The sequence below is a fragment of the Gavia stellata genome, chromosome 4 (assembly GCF_030936135.1).
Source record: "Gavia stellata isolate bGavSte3 chromosome 4, bGavSte3.hap2, whole genome shotgun sequence".
In the NCBI taxonomy this organism is placed as follows: Eukaryota; Metazoa; Chordata; class Aves; order Gaviiformes; family Gaviidae; genus Gavia; species Gavia stellata.
In genome coordinates this window covers 40281148-40295983 of record NC_082597.1, presented here as the reverse complement: position 1 = coordinate 40295983, position 14836 = coordinate 40281148, and the positions used below count along the sequence as shown (strand labels likewise).

Below are 14836 nucleotides of genomic sequence, written 5' to 3'. Positions count from 1 at the left end.
TTAAAGGAGTTCATATGAAATACTTTCTCTGCCATCTCCCAAAAGCAAAACACTACACATGTGCACAAGAGGCTACTGAGAGTTAATATAATACTTCAACCATTCAGATAACTGCATTTCCAATTATTCAAAAACGCAATACATGTGTAGTTTATTGTTTGGTTTAACTGCAGATTAGTTTATTGATATTCAAGTGAAAACAGATGTTGGTCACTATGCACAGCATCTGGAAACAATAATTGATATAACTGACAAGTGCTAGAAACCTCATTCTTTCCTTAAGAGGAAATAAAAATCTACAGTAATTATATCACCACTGAAGCAGAAAAAACAAAATGAAGCTGCTGGGAAAGACAACAGGCTGGCTTCCTTACACATACTGCAGAAGCAATTTAATTCCCATAGTAACCAACTAAACTTTTTAGTGGGAGAGGTTCATATGATGCTGTACACCAACCATAATGAAACAACCATACAATTAACTAAAAGATTGTGCATGCTTATGGCCAGCAAGTAACAGTAGATGAAAAGCATGGGAAAAGAACATAACACCACATAAAAACAACAGATAAACATTATGAAGAAAATACAGCATTTTCCATGTGAGTTGTTTGATTTTATTGGGGAAAAAATACCAAGTCTGAGGGCTTTAAAATTTGTTATTCTTATTTTAATAAAGATCTAAGAATATGGTCCCTTTCCCCTAGAGACTGATATCACAACTACAGCCTGTAAATGCTGCTTAACAAAACTAAGTAAAGCAGCTGGAGCTGGAATCGGTTCCACATTATTCCCAGGATGGGTAAAACTCCAGTCTTTCCTTTGTATGGTAGAGTGTGTGGGAATAACACAAGACAAAAAAGTCTCATAATTCATTTCATCTAAAGCTATATTCCCAAATGGTCCCTGTTGCATCATATCAAATCCCGAAGTCTAATTCTTGTAACTCAAACCACTCCAAGAAAACGGCTAGACTGGGCTTGCAGCCTGCTCTGATTGATATGAGAGAAAACTGGTCCACAAAATTAAATATATTGGTCTCTACTGCCCCCTATATAAACAAGAGACAGTGACAGGACATTATTTCTACAGAACAGTATCTCTGAAATATCAGGAAAAAAACCACCATCCATTCCTACAAACATCAGATTCTGCCAGATAGGAGTAACATCTGAAGGAGTAGACCCAAAAGGGCCGTATCTGGAATAGCATAAATGAAATAGTGAAGAAAAAATGATCATTTCAATACTCCAGACTAAACTTCAGCACTTCACTGTAAGCTGTCATGCTCTAATGAAATAAAATTGGTTAAACTTCATATGAAAACATTTTTAATACAGTCTATTGGCTTCATGTAACATATTTAAGGGAAAAAGCATCAGTGACCACATTTAGACTATTTCCGTTACCTCACTTTTTGAGAAGGTTAAACATGGAAAAATATCTTCCCGATAAATTTTGTCCAGGAAAGGACATGTTCTGTCCATAGTAGGCTCATCCTTCCAAGATCTGAATTCATTGTACAAAGATAGGTCAGCCTAGAACAAAGATTCACATATTTTAGTATTGCAATTATCACACTAGTGTCTTATCATTTGCAAATATCCACAGGTAAATAATAAGCATTAAAACTAAATGCTTTCCATTGCACTGTGAAAGAATGCTATAGTGCCCCAGCTATGAACACCTTCTTAAATCCACTTTCCTAAGACTGTAAATATAAGCAAGTCAAAACATATCATTTTCAAGACACCAGGGACAAGCTCATTACCTCTCCCCCATTTCCTAGGCTTCCAGGATAGCTTTGAAAAACTTAACTGGTTGTTTAACAGAAAAAAGCCAAAACATAATTTTCTTCTTGATACGTCTTCATGACAGTATTTTAGTCCATCTCCACAAGTTACAGAAAAACAGAGAAATCTTAAGAAAACAACTGCAATCCTAGACATCTCATATGTTCACCCTGCATCTGAATATAACACACTGCTATTCAAATGCTAAAAGACAAGACATTTAACACACTAAATATACTAACACAGGAAAACAGGAATTCAATATACAAATCAGTTAAAACTATACACTTATTCTTATTGTCCATCTTTATGCCCAAAGTCTCTCCTACACCATGCTACAACAGGAAGGCAAGGATATTCACCAGGCATGATTTATGAGCCTGCTCCCCCACAGCTCCTCTAGTCAACAACCCATTAAATCATGCTAGGAGTAAGCGAGCTCTGTGTTAAGAAGATATGGTCTTATCTGCTTTGAAAACACCTTGTTTTGTCATCTCCATGTTGATATCAGTTTAGCAGTGGGAAGGCACCTATCCAGTCTGGCGTTCAGGAGACTGGTACTAGGTCACTATTAAAATCCATGTTTGCATTATGGGATAGCCTGTCCCGTGGGCTGGCTACCCACTAACAGCTGCAGCATGCTGAGATACTCCCAGAGGACATCATCTGGTTTAGGGTTACTTGAGAAGGCTCCTGTTCACAGGCAGCAACACTACTCCAAGACGTGAACCAAGCAGAGCGGGGATGAGTGCTTTTGACGCATACTCCTAATCCAACATAAAAGATTAATGCTAGTCCCTGATGGGATATGCAACACCATCCTGCTCCTCAGACGCAACACCATCCTCAGACTGGTTTTGACATTCTGCTGACGCAGACTTCAGCACCCCTCCCCTCCAACTGGTTGTTAAATCCTTTTCTTGTACTATAGCAGACCTATACTCCTAAAACCCAAACCTAAAGCCATAGGAAGGGATGTACACTGCAGGCCAAAGGTAAACCAGGATGCGATTTTAAAATACTGTAATATTAAAAACAAATAATATAGATGAGATAATGACAGAGGAAAAATAACACATGCTAAAAATTAAAATAATTTATTTTTAACCCTATTAAAAAGGTCAGTACACTGCTTTGAACCAACCTCTTTCAGTCTTTTGTTCTTTTCCCATGCATTACCACTTCTCTGAGCCCCCAGCACTTCACCATTCTTTTACATATATATTTTGGGGAGTTCTTTTGTCATTTGGGGTTTTTTTTGTGTTGAAAAAGAATGTACAAAAATCAGACTGGCAAATTTGTTTTCCATTAGAGCTACTTGTGTTACACTCAGGTACAATCAGGAACAACCATCTTAAGCTAGTCCATAAATGTTCTGGTTGCTAAGCTATCAACCTCATTGTACAAATGAAATTCAGTAAGTGTAACTTGCTCCCTAAAGGAATGTTTCCCATACCTTAAACCCCATCTCAGGTCTTGCTTTTTAAATTTTAAAATTTTAATGAATACAAGAGATCAGCAGAAAAAAGCCATTTTTGATTTGTACTATATGATTCTAAAAATTAAGATGCATTTCTTATTAACTCGGTTATTTTCTAGCTTTAACTCAATTTCCCCCAAACATGCCACTTATAAAGAAGCTGCCTTGAAAAAACTGCTCAGTGAATATAGCTTGACACTCTTCCTTTCCAATCTACACCGTGTGCTACATGTGTATCTCCTCCCTGCCTTTACTTGCACTTTCACTAGATAAAGTTTTGGTTACCTGCATTTAAATATACAGCCAATTGTAATACTAATTCCAGTTAAATTTTCAATGCTTTCATTTTACAGTAAAATACAACATCAGAGAAACATTTCAGCTCTTTGAACAACACTGATGCATTTATCAGCATTTACGCTGAGTGGATGCTACCTGCCTGCCTAAGATCCAGGCAGCTATTCAGCTTGCCTAAATCCTGCTAATACCTAAATTGATTAGACATGTCTACTTATCCTAGACATTACTTCCAGATGCTAGGAAGTATTTCTCTGGGATGTTGGCACCTTTCTAGCTCCACTGCAATTTAGGGTAGACAGACAGCCACTCTAACTCTGTCTACGTTCCACAAAGAAACCTGAGAGTTGACACATACACCCAGCTCCATCCAACATCTTGACATGCACATCTCTGGGAGGCAGATTCTCCATAAGGGTTCAAAGCTATATACCCCACACCACAACGCTACTACATACCCCTGAGCAAGGGTACTCTCAGCCCCCTTCTGAAGCTGAGTCACCCAAAATCAGAAGAATGACATGCAAACAGTAACATAATTCACTGGCAAGACCATTTAGCAAGAAGGGGGCAGAACTAGGGTTTCAGACCCAGCTCCCAGAAATGCAAAAACATTTACCTTAGACCAACAATAAACAAAAGCAGTAAACAAAACCACAAAGCATCGGATAACGAAAGCAGTAGGGAAGGCATGACTCCCCTGCTTAAAACAATGCCCTAACCAACTTGCCAGAGGTAGTCTTCCTTTCTTCACCTCGTGTTGCACTCGATTAAATATTCCTGCTCAGAAGCGAGATAGAAAGGCTCAGTCCCAGTGGGCAGAAAAATCTGTGTTTCTTACTGATTCCCTGGGCTGTCCCTAGAAGAAACAGTCACCTGTTTTGAGCAGCCTCAATCAGCCTCCAAGTGTCTCCTTATGCAGCCAAACGAAAGGAGATTGAACTAAAGAAAAATGTCAGGCAGACTGAACCTTCTGCAGCATATCCCTCACATTCACCACTTTCCACAAGAAATTGAGGCAAAACAGGTTTCTTCCCTCTCCTGCTCTTGCCTGACACTTAAAAATTTCATTGAGTCATGATCTCAGTGTGGTGCTTACAAAGTAACTAGATTCCATCCCAGCTCTCTCCTTTTGTTTGAATCTTTCTGGAGAGCAACAAGGATTTAATTTTAATAAGGTAAACATCCTGGATACCACTGAAAGTAGGCAGGCAGGATGTAAAGCTTTTTTTTTTTAAGCATAAGTATGAAACAGAAACTGGAAAATGCCTTTATTTCCTAGATTTATAGTAAAAAGGCGTATAGTATAAATGCACTTAATGATGATTGGCAAAACAAAGTATAAAAATGGCCAGTGTGAATCCCATTAAAGTTCCAGTTAGCCTGTTACCCCTCTGACAATGGCCAGCAGTCACAGAGCTGGCTGCAGCGCAGTACAAGAGGAAAGACAGTAACATGTCTTCATTTTACAGCCTCCCAACTTCTAGCAATCTGTAGGTAAAGAAGCTTCCTAAGCTAAATGTCATATTTATCTTCCACATACCCTGACAGGCTTTTCTTTTGTCACTTTGCATGACTACATTTTGAACACATTTATATTTTTAATCTTACAACCTCATGACAACAAGTTTTAAAATTTCATTATGTACTGACTGAAAATTATTTTCCTTTTAGTTTCCAGTTTTCTTATTAAAAAAAGCATTAATATTTGTTCACCATTCGTCTTCCCCATGTCACCTGTGATTGTATACATTTTTGTTCAACCTCAAGTGTCTCTCTACACAGAAATACTTCCACAGTTTTGACCATCTACGTCACATTTCCTCATATTTTCATTGTGTTCTTTCGGAGATGAAGATATCATAGCTGCATGCATAGACACACACATTTACTAGATGTTTATACAGCAGTATAATCCTTTTTATTTTGCTGTTTATTCCTTTCCTCACAACTTCTAAGACTCTGTGGGTCTTTGACCACCACTGAGCACTGAGATGGTGTTTTCAGAGAATTATCCACAAGTACACTACTTTTTTTTCCCAGCACAATGTAGATATTCCTAAGTCCACAACTGCATGTCTGCTAGAGTTGCATTTTTTCCTAGATGCCTCATTCCTCATTTATTGATTTTTTTAATTTCATCTGCTGTTCTATGAACCACTCAGTATCATAAGATCCTTCTCAACTCTTCAGTCACTTTTTGCTACTACCATTCCAAGAACTTGAGCACCAACCTGTCGCCTCATTATTTCCCCATTTTCAATAACATGAGTAGATAAAAAAAAAAAATCACAGGCCCCTCTGGGGCTCCAGTGGTAACTCTCCTCCTGTTCTCTAATAAATCATTGATTCTGTCTTTTCCCTGACCTCTTTCACCCATTATTGATCTATAAAATAACACTTCCTCTCTTCTATGACAGTTTATGAAACATTTATGAAGGTTTATGAACTTTCGGGGATGATCTTTGTAAAAAGCCACCAGGACTTATCATTCAGCTATATTGTATTTTTCTTTTTTAAATTCCCATCTTTAAATTATTGATTCCAATATTTCAAATCTTATGTCATCTTACCTTAACGATTTAAAGGTAAACAACACTTGGAAAAAACACCGCCTATTGGTATGTAAGAAAAATTTTCTTTCATTAATGAAAAATCTCTAATGTAGTCAGTATTACATGAAGATTTAATATATACTAGATTTACTGTGAGTAAAACAAAACAATAAAGCCAGCTTATCAGCAAGAGGACAATCCTTGTACTGTTACCTCTTTACAGTCTTTTATAATTGGCTGCATCATGGTAAGGTCCTGATGACTGCCACCCATAGCACTGCTTGTACTCTTGTTTCTTGCATGGCCTTTCTTAAAAGGAGTTTTTCCAGTAGACTGAAACTCTTTAGTTGGAGATGTTGGTGAAGTAGACAGTACTAGTGTTTTCAATGCTGCTACTTCAGCCTGGAGGACATCAATCTTAGGGCGGGTGGGAGCATGGGGAAAAAAGTCATTAACAAACAAAAATATCATATTAGGCTATGAATATGTTAAATAATTTAACAAAATTTCCAGTTACCTTGGCTCAAATCAAAACTTCATCTTTGAACAGTACTAACACACAGATGTCTATGCAATTGCATACTGTACTAACACTGGCTTCCTATGCACCTTGCTAGCTATCTGATATGATGCTGACACACCAGCTCTGTGCCCATAGGCGTTAGCTAAGGATACATCAAAGCAACACAAAACAACTTAGAGCATTACCTGTATGCATTATTAAAATATATACTATTTGTATCTTTACGATTCATAATTTAGATTTATAACCATGTGAAAAGACAAATCAAGCAAGTCGGAAAAAACTCACCTTTCCCTGTGCTTCTTTTAACTGTTTTTCTGCTGCAGCTTGTTTGACATTAGCTTCTTTAACCATTTTGTGTGCTTCCTATAAAAAATGTTTAGCTAGTGTAAACATTTTATAGTGTAAACACAAATTCACAAGATCCAGTTAAAAAAAAACCTAAGGACATACTTTGGCTTCACAGAGACTACTTGTGAATAGGAAGTTCTGCAACAATCTGAAATTACATAGTTACATACCAAAAATACCTAAAATTTATCATTTGGATTCATCACTGGCCCACCAAGTTTCTTCTCCTTGGTCCTGAGCCCAGATTCAGAAACTCAGCAACTCCACCCACCCGCCTCCAGCAGGAACAATACCTGTCATGGATGCCAGGCTCCAGTCATGCTTTGTTGGCTGACAAGTCAAGTTCCTTGACCCCCAAGAGAAAGACTCAACCAGTGGCAACAAAAGCAATATGAGCACAGTAGCACATTCAAAAGAACTTCTCCCTTCTTCTAGCCAGAATAACCAGTTATAGTTAACTGTAAATTTCTGATAAAGGAACCGGTCAAACAACTGTGAAGTCTAAATTCTTACCATGAACAAAACAGACAAAGCAACAGCTTAAAATAGTTTATGGATTAATAAACATTTCTTAAGTAGAACAGAAAAAGTGCTAAAAACCAAGCCAAGTAAAGAAACAAGGCTAAGCCAATAAAGAAGAAAGTGTAAAAGGTCTGGGAATTTTTTAAACATCCTTTACGTCATACCTCTAAGCCTTTTGTCTGCATAATGTATTTGTTTAGGCTCTGATCCAGCAATTCGTGCCTGTGATCAAATTACTGTTCTTACTTGTTACTTACTGAAGGCAATAAAGATTGAAAGATCAGAGCCACCGACTAAATTACTTGGACTAGGATCCTTCTCATATCTGTAAAGCGCCTAGCACATATCTGGACGCTATATAAATAAAATAAAAAAGTTCATACATCATCATACCAAAAGATCTGGCTCCCACTGGCATACAACACAGCTATATAATATGGGTTTCTAAAATTCTGTTAAGTAACAACAGACACATGCAGGAATGGGAACATACACATTTATACAATGTGTACAAATACATTTAACATTGACCATGCAGTTTCTGCTTAGTGATGCACCTTTGAAAGCAAAGCATGTTACAGTGCTATTACAGTGTAATAATGTAATATATACACCCAGCTGTGCAAAACAAGTCTCAATCCTCTGTTGGAATGAATTAATATAAGCTCCAGCATATCTACTTACATGGTCACTGAAATTAACGGGATTCAGAATAGAACATGAATTCAAGTGATGTAGATCCCAGTGCAAAAAATCAAGAAACCTCAACACTGTGTTTTGTTAGGGCTTCGTAGTGAAAATCAAATCACAAAAGAAAATTCAAGTGACATGCCCACAACAGTTGGGAGTTCTGAATAATTAAAACTCACACATTTTCAAAACTCAAAATATTTTAAGTAACTTTGCCCTGTCGGGATGATGAAATAAAATGCATTGCCAACCCACAGAGCAATTTGTAATTTGATTTTTGAATGTCAGTATTTGAGGTTTTAATAGCACTTTTATACCAATACAATATCATAGGTTTAAATACTGTTTCTAAAACATACCTAATGTTGTATCTTTATGCATATGCTGAAAACCAATACTTATGATTTGGTAAACATATAAAACATCTCGGAAATTTATTCTGACAGTTATGGGTATCACAATTTAGCCTCTAGGCATTTCTATATATATTCCTATGATAAAATGAGAACTGATGCTGCTTGAAGTATGGATTTAAGATATTTTCTGTGTAATACAAGTGCACAATCTTTGCTGGCACTACTGCCTTTTTCTCAGATGAAAAGGTCCCACTTAAAGTTCAGGCTCCTCACTTGGTAACCAGGTTCCACCCTGGTGCATCACTCTGTATTAATGTTTCTTCTCAAGTTTGTGGGAGTAGCATGCTGCCAGACCCAAAATTCAAAAACTGAAAGCATGGTTAAGTTATGTACTTGCTACCTCCATTGATCTGGAACTATGTTATTTTTTTTTTTATTTAGTTGCCATGGCAATCCCAAATTTAGCTCTTATCTAGATAGCCTTGTTGTCAGACAGAGAAGCTGTCTCAAAATAGTTATGCCAAAAAATAAGCCTAAATAGTTTTAAGCTTTCTGATACATTTTCCTTATTTTCTTCGGTTTGTGTCTAGGTAGATTGACAAGCTGAATAAGGTCTCTCATCTGAGTGAAAAGTCTACTGCTTGCTCTTAAGCCTCTACTTCAACACACCAGGGTCTTCAGGACACAAATCCCTTTATAAGCTTATTGCAGAAAAATTCAGCATACAATATACTGATTCTACATAAAACATCTGGCTCAGCTTCCTTTAAGTATATCACATCGAAGACTCCAACAAACCTCAAACAGACTAGCTGTAAGTTCTTCCAATTCCTGTCCAAGTTGATCTCGCACTTTAGAAAGCCTTTCACATTCTTCATCTTTTAACTTCAGCTCCTATGGAAAATTGAAAGTTATTTATTCTGACTTAGAGTAGTAATTTGGCCTTTTAAAGCTAATACCACAGAGAGGGGGGAGAAAAAGGAAAAAAATAAGAGGAACATAAAACCTTTGCTAAACATAGCCTCTCAAAATATTAATATTAAGACTAGAAGTAATTAAATTAATGCTGCACACACATATAGCTATTCTTCCTGCTATACAGCAATATACCAGGCCAATCTAAAGTATCTCTAACTTAGACATCAGCATTTCCAAAACTCTCTGAAGTAAAAAAAAAAAATTTTCCCTGAAATTATAGAAGACTAAAGCCACTTCAAATATAGATCAAATTAATTATTGGGACAGACAGAATACAAGTTCTGTTTACCCAGTTCTTAACAGACACTTAAAGAAAGTAATCCTTTTAAAAAAAAAATTCAAAAAAAGCTTTGTTTCAAGACAATCCCCCAATTCTAAAAGAATCTTAAAGCATATTTTACTACTCCTGCGTATCTCCTTACAACTAATACAATTCCAAAATCATACTGATAATTATATCCTTGCTCTTGTTCATGCAGATATATTAATCAAATTAAAGCAACTTACTGAAATTTAAAATGTTATTTGTCTACACCACTAAAATTTCAGTGAGCAAGGCCTGACCATACCACTTTTACAGTAAGATTTTAACACAGATTTGGCAGTATAAGCGTTACACATGGCCAATTTCATCTGTATTATCCCAGGTCTGAGGGAAAAGTGGGGTAATTTGCAGAGCAGTACAAAAAGTTCGACAAGGAATTTGAAAGAAGAGTTCCTCTTCCCTTTCCCAATCTTTAAACCCTGCAATCTCTTGCAAGAAAGAGAATGATGGAGAAAAAAGTACAGGAAAGAAAGGCAGCAGACAGCCCACTCTGACCTTTCAAGCATTTTTTCTGGCCATAACTCCCTTCCTATCCCCATCTAGTTCTTCCTTCTCTTTTCCCCCTGCCAAGCTAGCTATTACACTACCATCACTCCTGAAACACAGGACCCAAGCCTGTCACTGACATGTTAAAGAGTCCAAATACAATCTAGCAATTATTTGCTTCAAAAACCTCCAGAAAGCAGTAAAGAAAGCAGCTGCCTTCAGAAAACTCCAGGAGGCCAGTCACTACAGTGTCATAAAATGGTCCAAATGGTAGGTTCCCTGTGTTTCTGGGAGGTGGTTAGTATTTCTCCCAAAGTCTTCATGATTGAGTAACGTTGTACATCACGATGTGGGAAAGTACATCCCACATGCCTTGTAGCATGCTGATATTAGATCTTGCTCTCAATTTCTGCAGTGAAACTTGCAATATATTTTCATCTAAGATGAAGGGTCCTGTTTGACTTCAGCTCCGAAATTCAACAAGCATTTAAGGATTGTTCTAGGCTCATTTAGTATCAAAGCTATTATTTCTCCCTTTTTTATTTAGTTTTAACTTTGGACATTTTGACTGATTTTTAGTCTAGTTTGTTTGCTATTTTGATTTTTTGCTTTCCATATGCAACCTATTAACTATTTTGAAAGGTACCACTTAAATTAAGGTTTTTTACCAAACATGGTATTTCTCAAATAGTACTCAACTCTTACTTAGTAGCTACTATTCTGCACGCAGTGACCTATCTCTCAGAAAAAAAAAAAGCAGGAAAATAGCTACAGATGAAGGGAAGAGAAAGAAAAGGGAATACAAAAAGCCAAAGAGACAAAAAAATACTGAAAAAAAAGAAAAGGTTAAAGAAAGAAACGGGAAGCAAAATTTAATTAATTTTGTGTTGGTTTAAAGTATTTCCCATATGAAGTATGGTTCTTAATAAGGAAATGAAAGATTCTGATGCAAAATGCTTAAAGCTCAATTTCCATTTGCTCCTATAAATGCAGAGAATACATCAATACATGTCCTTTGGTTTACTTCACTGATTTGTAAGGAAAATGCTACATACACATCAATACATCTTAAAGGAGGTTATATTAATATTCAGGTCAAGAGTTACCAAACTCACAAAGGCGGCAGAACTAGCCCAGGTTCACTTTTGGGCTATCGCTATCAATACACTATTTTAAGTAAGATGGTTACAGTTTTGCCTGCAACTGGAAAGATTAGAGGGATTTAGATTAAAAATTAGGCAGACAATTACAGCTACTTAATGAAAATAAAAAGGAGACAACACCAGGCAGTCTACTACGCATGGCTGCTTAGCTAGATTTGTCAAACACGGGGCAAGTTTCCATTACATGATTCAGGAGGAGCATAATATAACACATCATTTTGCCAAGCAAGTTTGATATTTGATAACTCGGGTTTTTAAAGCAGGGCAGAAATAAAGAGTGCCCAAAGCAAAAAGCTTAGCAGTTATTAGAAACATTACTACTGCTTGTGTCTTAAAGGCATTACTGGAGACTTCCCAGCCATAAACAATGTAAAGGCAGAAAAGACAACTGCATGTACTAAACTAACCATTCATGCTGCAGTCCTTCCCACATTACTGTTCTGAAAAAGTAACTACATGAAGATGAGCTATTATAAAGCACAACACAGTTACCGAAGTAGGCAATAAAAAAATCTAACTTCCATAGAAAAAACCTTAAAGTTAAAAAAAAGCCTGTATCAAACAGTCATATTATTGCTTACTTCACTCTGATCTTCACAAACAGACTACAAGGTGGGTCTTTAGGAAGAACCAGTGAGATAAGGAATGCAAATTACTGCTTCAAAACCATTCATATTTTAAATTCTAGAAAGAAAAGCATCCTGCATCTAGTTCAGCAGTTTAACCAAATCAGAACTAGATGCGAAGATCAAGGAAAGAATGAAGATTTTCTACAGATATCACCAAAAATCAGAACCATGGGATGTTGCTGAATTCTGAAGTTATCAAAGAAGTTTGTATTTGTATTAGAATACATTTCTATTTGACTTGTCTTCACTCAGCACCCAAGTTACACAAGCTACATAAAAATTAGTCCATTGCAACCACATTTACAAGGGTGTTTAATGTGAGAGAAGGTCCAGAATATCTTTTCAGAGAGAAGAACATTTCACAAACTACTGAATTATCATCTTAAGGTGTGGGTGAAGATGCTTCTTTCTGCATGCAGTCTTCCACTTGCCTGAGAAAATTTCTATGCCTACGATACACTACAACAGCATCAGTTAGAGGTGGGGAAACAGAAAATGTTCATCACTCAAAGACAGCAAGGAACTGCTAAAACCTTCAGAGAACCAACCCATTTTTAACAATCACAGGCCAGTGGCCTTACAACTCAACTCAATTTTGTTTAAGATAAGCTTGAAAGCATACTCTTCTCAGTGGAGTTCTGGGATGGTATATTATTCTGGAGCATCCTCATTTTTATGTTCATTAACTTATAAGCAAATGACAACAGAGATTCAAAAATGCTGAATGTACCATATAGTACTACTGGGACTCCTGGCTAGTTATTGTGAATCTATTTATTCGTTAATCCGTGCAGAGTTTTAAAATGTTGTGTTTTACTGTGGAAAAATAAAGAGATCTAACCACCAGTGTTAGCCTGCACAGAAACACTATAACAATGGCTATAGCCCCTGTTACATTGGATTCTTTGACAATACAGGCAGAACAATGGGAAAAATCCACTTCAAATCCTGTATCAACACACAAGGTTTGAAGACAAGAGATCAAATTGCAACACTCAGTTTGTTTCTGAGATGAAAAATGCATACAGAAGTTGAAGCCTTTGAAAGAAAAATCTAGATCTGAGGATCAGGTTCTTAAACTACATTAAAATTTACAATACCACATTCTATACTGTCACCTCTTTCACAAGAATCACTGTATCGGTGTGGAAAAAACTCTCAATTTCACTCTACTAGTAAAATATCAGTAATTCAGATTTCTACTACAAATCATCAAACATGGTTTTACTTGTTACCAACAAGCCTACAGATCTTACTCTAAAGACCATGGGAAGCATGAAATTCATTCTCAAACCAAATATGGTATTTGCAACCAACATCTCTGGTAAACTGCTCTTTTCTCATCAGAGAAGGAGGCTAACCACCAGTGACAGCTGATCATTTCAACACTCCAAGAGAAAAACATATCAACACAGAAACCTAAGTTTCCCTCTGCAGTCATGGATGACATCATTATATTGACAGTCTGATTGATGAGGAAATAACTTTAGGGCCAAATCACATAAAAATTTGAGGAAAAGATGACTATGCACTGCCACAGCTCAGAAACTACAAGCAAACTATCCAAAATACATGCAACGTGCTGGTTATTTAAGATAAAAGCAATCCAAAATACATGCAACGTGCTGGTTATTTAAGATAAAAGCAAACAAAAGATATTCCTTTGCAAGGACTCCACTAAACTTGCACATCAAGAAATGCCACATATCAAAATGCCATTGCTATTCTCTCAGATATTACCTACATGTGGTTGATCTACCTTCAGTAACCACGGTGACACAGTTCAATCCAAACATGGCAGAAAAAATGCAAATGCAGAGAGACATGAGGAGATAAGGTCCCAGGCACTGAATCACTAAGCCTTTTAACACCTTCTCAATTTTCCTGATGCTGCTTTAAAAGGGTAGCAAAACAAGGAGAAAGGTTCAGATCACCTAAAGCAAGGGCTCTTCAGCTCCACTTTACAGAATATAGCCAGAAATTAAGTCTTCAGTGAAAAAATAAGGAAAAATGACCTGAATGGTCTCAACAAAGAGTGAAAAAATTATGTCATTTTAATTAAGGGGGCATTTTAAGGCAAAAGTATGACCAATCTTATATGCTCCATTAGTATAGGATCCTGCCCTGCTGATACCACTGACCCAACCTTACAACATGATTCAGGGTGCTGCAACTGATCTAGTCTGAAGTAGAAAGTATATTTCCTTCCACCAAGAAACAAAACCTTGAAAGAGTTTTTTTTCTTAACAATTTTGCCAGCAATGCTGTTTATTTTGAGAATTGAAGTCTGTAGTCTTAGGAAATACAAGGTATACATAAAGGAAAAAAAAAAATCTTTATTCTATTCCTGAATAATTTCAATAATTACACACCATACATATATTCTCTAATATAAAAAACTGAGAGCATATTAAGAAAAAAGTTGCATTCCAAGCAGAGACATGAAAAAAAATTATAGTGGACCCCTAAGCTTCAAAATTCCTATTTCCTTTCTAGTTCCCTTTCTGATCACAACTGCAACAAATTCAAATCAATCTTTAATGCATATTACAATAGCACACCCAAACTGTAAGAAATTTGGAACAAATTAAAAATGCAAGATAGCAAGTTTGTGTTTACTTTGCTTACTCCTGGAAAGTTTGTAGCCTGTAAGGTTTCCAGGCTCAATGAGCTCACAAAATTCAAGTG

General features: G+C 36.5%; 1 protein-coding gene across 2 annotated transcripts in view; it reads right to left on the bottom strand.

Moving 5' to 3' along the window:
- RAB3IP (RAB3A interacting protein) overlaps nt 1-14836 on the bottom strand; it is a 33950-nt gene that overhangs the window by 7751 nt on the left and 11363 nt on the right. The window contains exons 4-7 of one of the 2 annotated variants that reach the window (XM_059816421.1): nt 9366-9461; nt 6937-7014; nt 6339-6542; nt 1410-1538 (exon numbers count right to left, since the gene is read on the bottom strand). In XM_059816421.1, the coding sequence (XP_059672404.1) occupies nt 1410-1538; nt 6339-6542; nt 6937-7014; nt 9366-9461 (507 nt within the window). The remainder of the gene's footprint in view (nt 1-1409; nt 1539-6338; nt 6543-6936; nt 7015-9365; nt 9462-14836) is intronic. The other variant, XM_009808681.2, reaches the window with a different exon arrangement.